The following is a 1,623-nucleotide window of genomic DNA, read 5'->3' on the forward strand; positions in this document are numbered from 1 at the left end:
CCTGCCCCTCCTGGCCGCCCCGCAGGTCCAGCTGTCGCTCGTCCCCCAGGTCGACTTCTCCACAAACTGCCGCGTGCTGGCCGTCTGGTGCGAGACGGCCAAGGCCAACTTTGGTGACGTCACCATCACGCCTGCCGCCGGCGCCGCGGCAACACCGGTCTTCGCCTTTGCGGGCTTCTCAGGAAAGCTGTCCAGCTTGGCGCACGATGTGAGTGGCGCCGTGGGGTGGCCGCCGTGCGCCAAGCCCCCAATTATGTCTGCAGAGTGCCTGTCCCCCGCCCCACATCAAAGCCCACCACCATCACTGCCATGATCTCCATCACCAGCCGCCCCACCGGATCGGAAATTGGCACTGCTCCGCCTCACGTACCCGCCCAACCACCTGCAAACGTGCCAGGTGGCCGGGAAGGTGACAGTCAACAACCGCTCATCCGTCACCGTTGAAGGCTTCACGTGAGCCGCCCGCGCGCCCCGCCTCCCACCCCGCCTGCCCAAGCTTTCCTTGCCTGTCGGATTGAGGTGTCCAACAGAATCTTGTTCAAGGGCTAGTCTGAGCCCTGCATGCTGCTATGGGTGTCGCGGCACGCCCCACACGCTGCCCCGCCACAAGGCAAGCTCTTGACGCCCTGTGTCCTATTTGCGCCGGAACAAGCCCCCAAGCGACACCTCATTGCTTGGTATCTGGGCCCGTGATCCTGCGTACATCAGTCCCACCCCTCCTCTTCTCAAAACCCACCACCGCAACCTCACCCCAACCCCAGCTACGACGGCAAGGCGCCCGCGACCCACTGGTGGTGCGCCAAGTCCAACTCGCGCGCAGACCTGCTCGCCGGCTTCCGTGCGGCACCGGGGCGCCTCGATCGGGCTTACAACGGGGAGAAGGTGCGCTGGCCAGGTTGCAGGTTTTGAGGTTGCAGGATGCACCAGAGCTGTGGGGGTGGTGATCAATTATAACCAATCAGGCGGTGTGTCACACCACAGCCCTATATCTGTGCGTGCTTGTGACCTCAAGAACCCAGGGCTGGCCAGGCCGGGCCGGCCAGCCGCCATATCATTGGCACATTACACAACCCAGCGCACATGACATTTGCCGCACCACCGTGCACTGACGAAATCGACTCACGTCGCTCCCACGCACTCCACACGCCCCGTCCCTGCCCCGTCCTCCCCGCCCCTTACATAGCGCCCGCACCTCACGCCCCCTGATGCACCCGCTCCGCCCTTCCCGGCCGCCCTGCAGGTCCAGCTGTCGCTCGTCCCCCAGGTCGACTTCTCCACAAACTGCCGCGTGCTGGCCGTGTGGTGCGAGACGGCCAAGGCCAACTTTGGTGACGTCACCATCACGCCCGTCGCTGCCGCCGCGGCACCGGTCTTCGCCTTTGCGGGCTTCACAGGAAAGCTGTCCAGCTTGGCGCACGATGTGAGTGGCGCCATGGGGTGGCAACCGTGTGCCGAGCCCCCAGTGCCTGCAGAGTGCCTGGCCCCAGTGCCTGCAGAGTGCCTGGCCCCCGCCCCGCATCAAATCCCACCACCAACGCGGCCATCATCTCCATCATCGGCCGCCCCACCGGCTCGACGATCGGCACCGCACCGCCTCACGTACCCGCCATACCACCTGCAAAC

At 65.4% G+C, this 1,623-nt stretch overlaps 1 protein-coding gene across 1 annotated transcript in view; it reads left to right on the forward strand.

The window, feature by feature from the left end:
• MNEG_2373 (hypothetical protein) overlaps positions 1 to 1,623 on the forward strand; it is a gene marked incomplete at both ends in the record, with an annotated part of 6,931 nt that overhangs the window by 3,453 nt on the left and 1,855 nt on the right. Inside the window, 4 exons of the mRNA XM_014049148.1 lie at positions 26 to 208; positions 398 to 453; positions 762 to 882; positions 1,241 to 1,420. Of these exons, the coding sequence (XP_013904602.1) occupies positions 26 to 208; positions 398 to 453; positions 762 to 882; positions 1,241 to 1,420 (540 nt within the window). The remainder of the gene's footprint in view (positions 1 to 25; positions 209 to 397; positions 454 to 761; positions 883 to 1,240; positions 1,421 to 1,623) is intronic.

Source organism: Monoraphidium neglectum (genome assembly GCF_000611645.1).
Source record: "Monoraphidium neglectum strain SAG 48.87 unplaced genomic scaffold scaffold00267, whole genome shotgun sequence".
NCBI lineage: Eukaryota > Viridiplantae > Chlorophyta > Chlorophyceae > Sphaeropleales > Selenastraceae > Monoraphidium > Monoraphidium neglectum.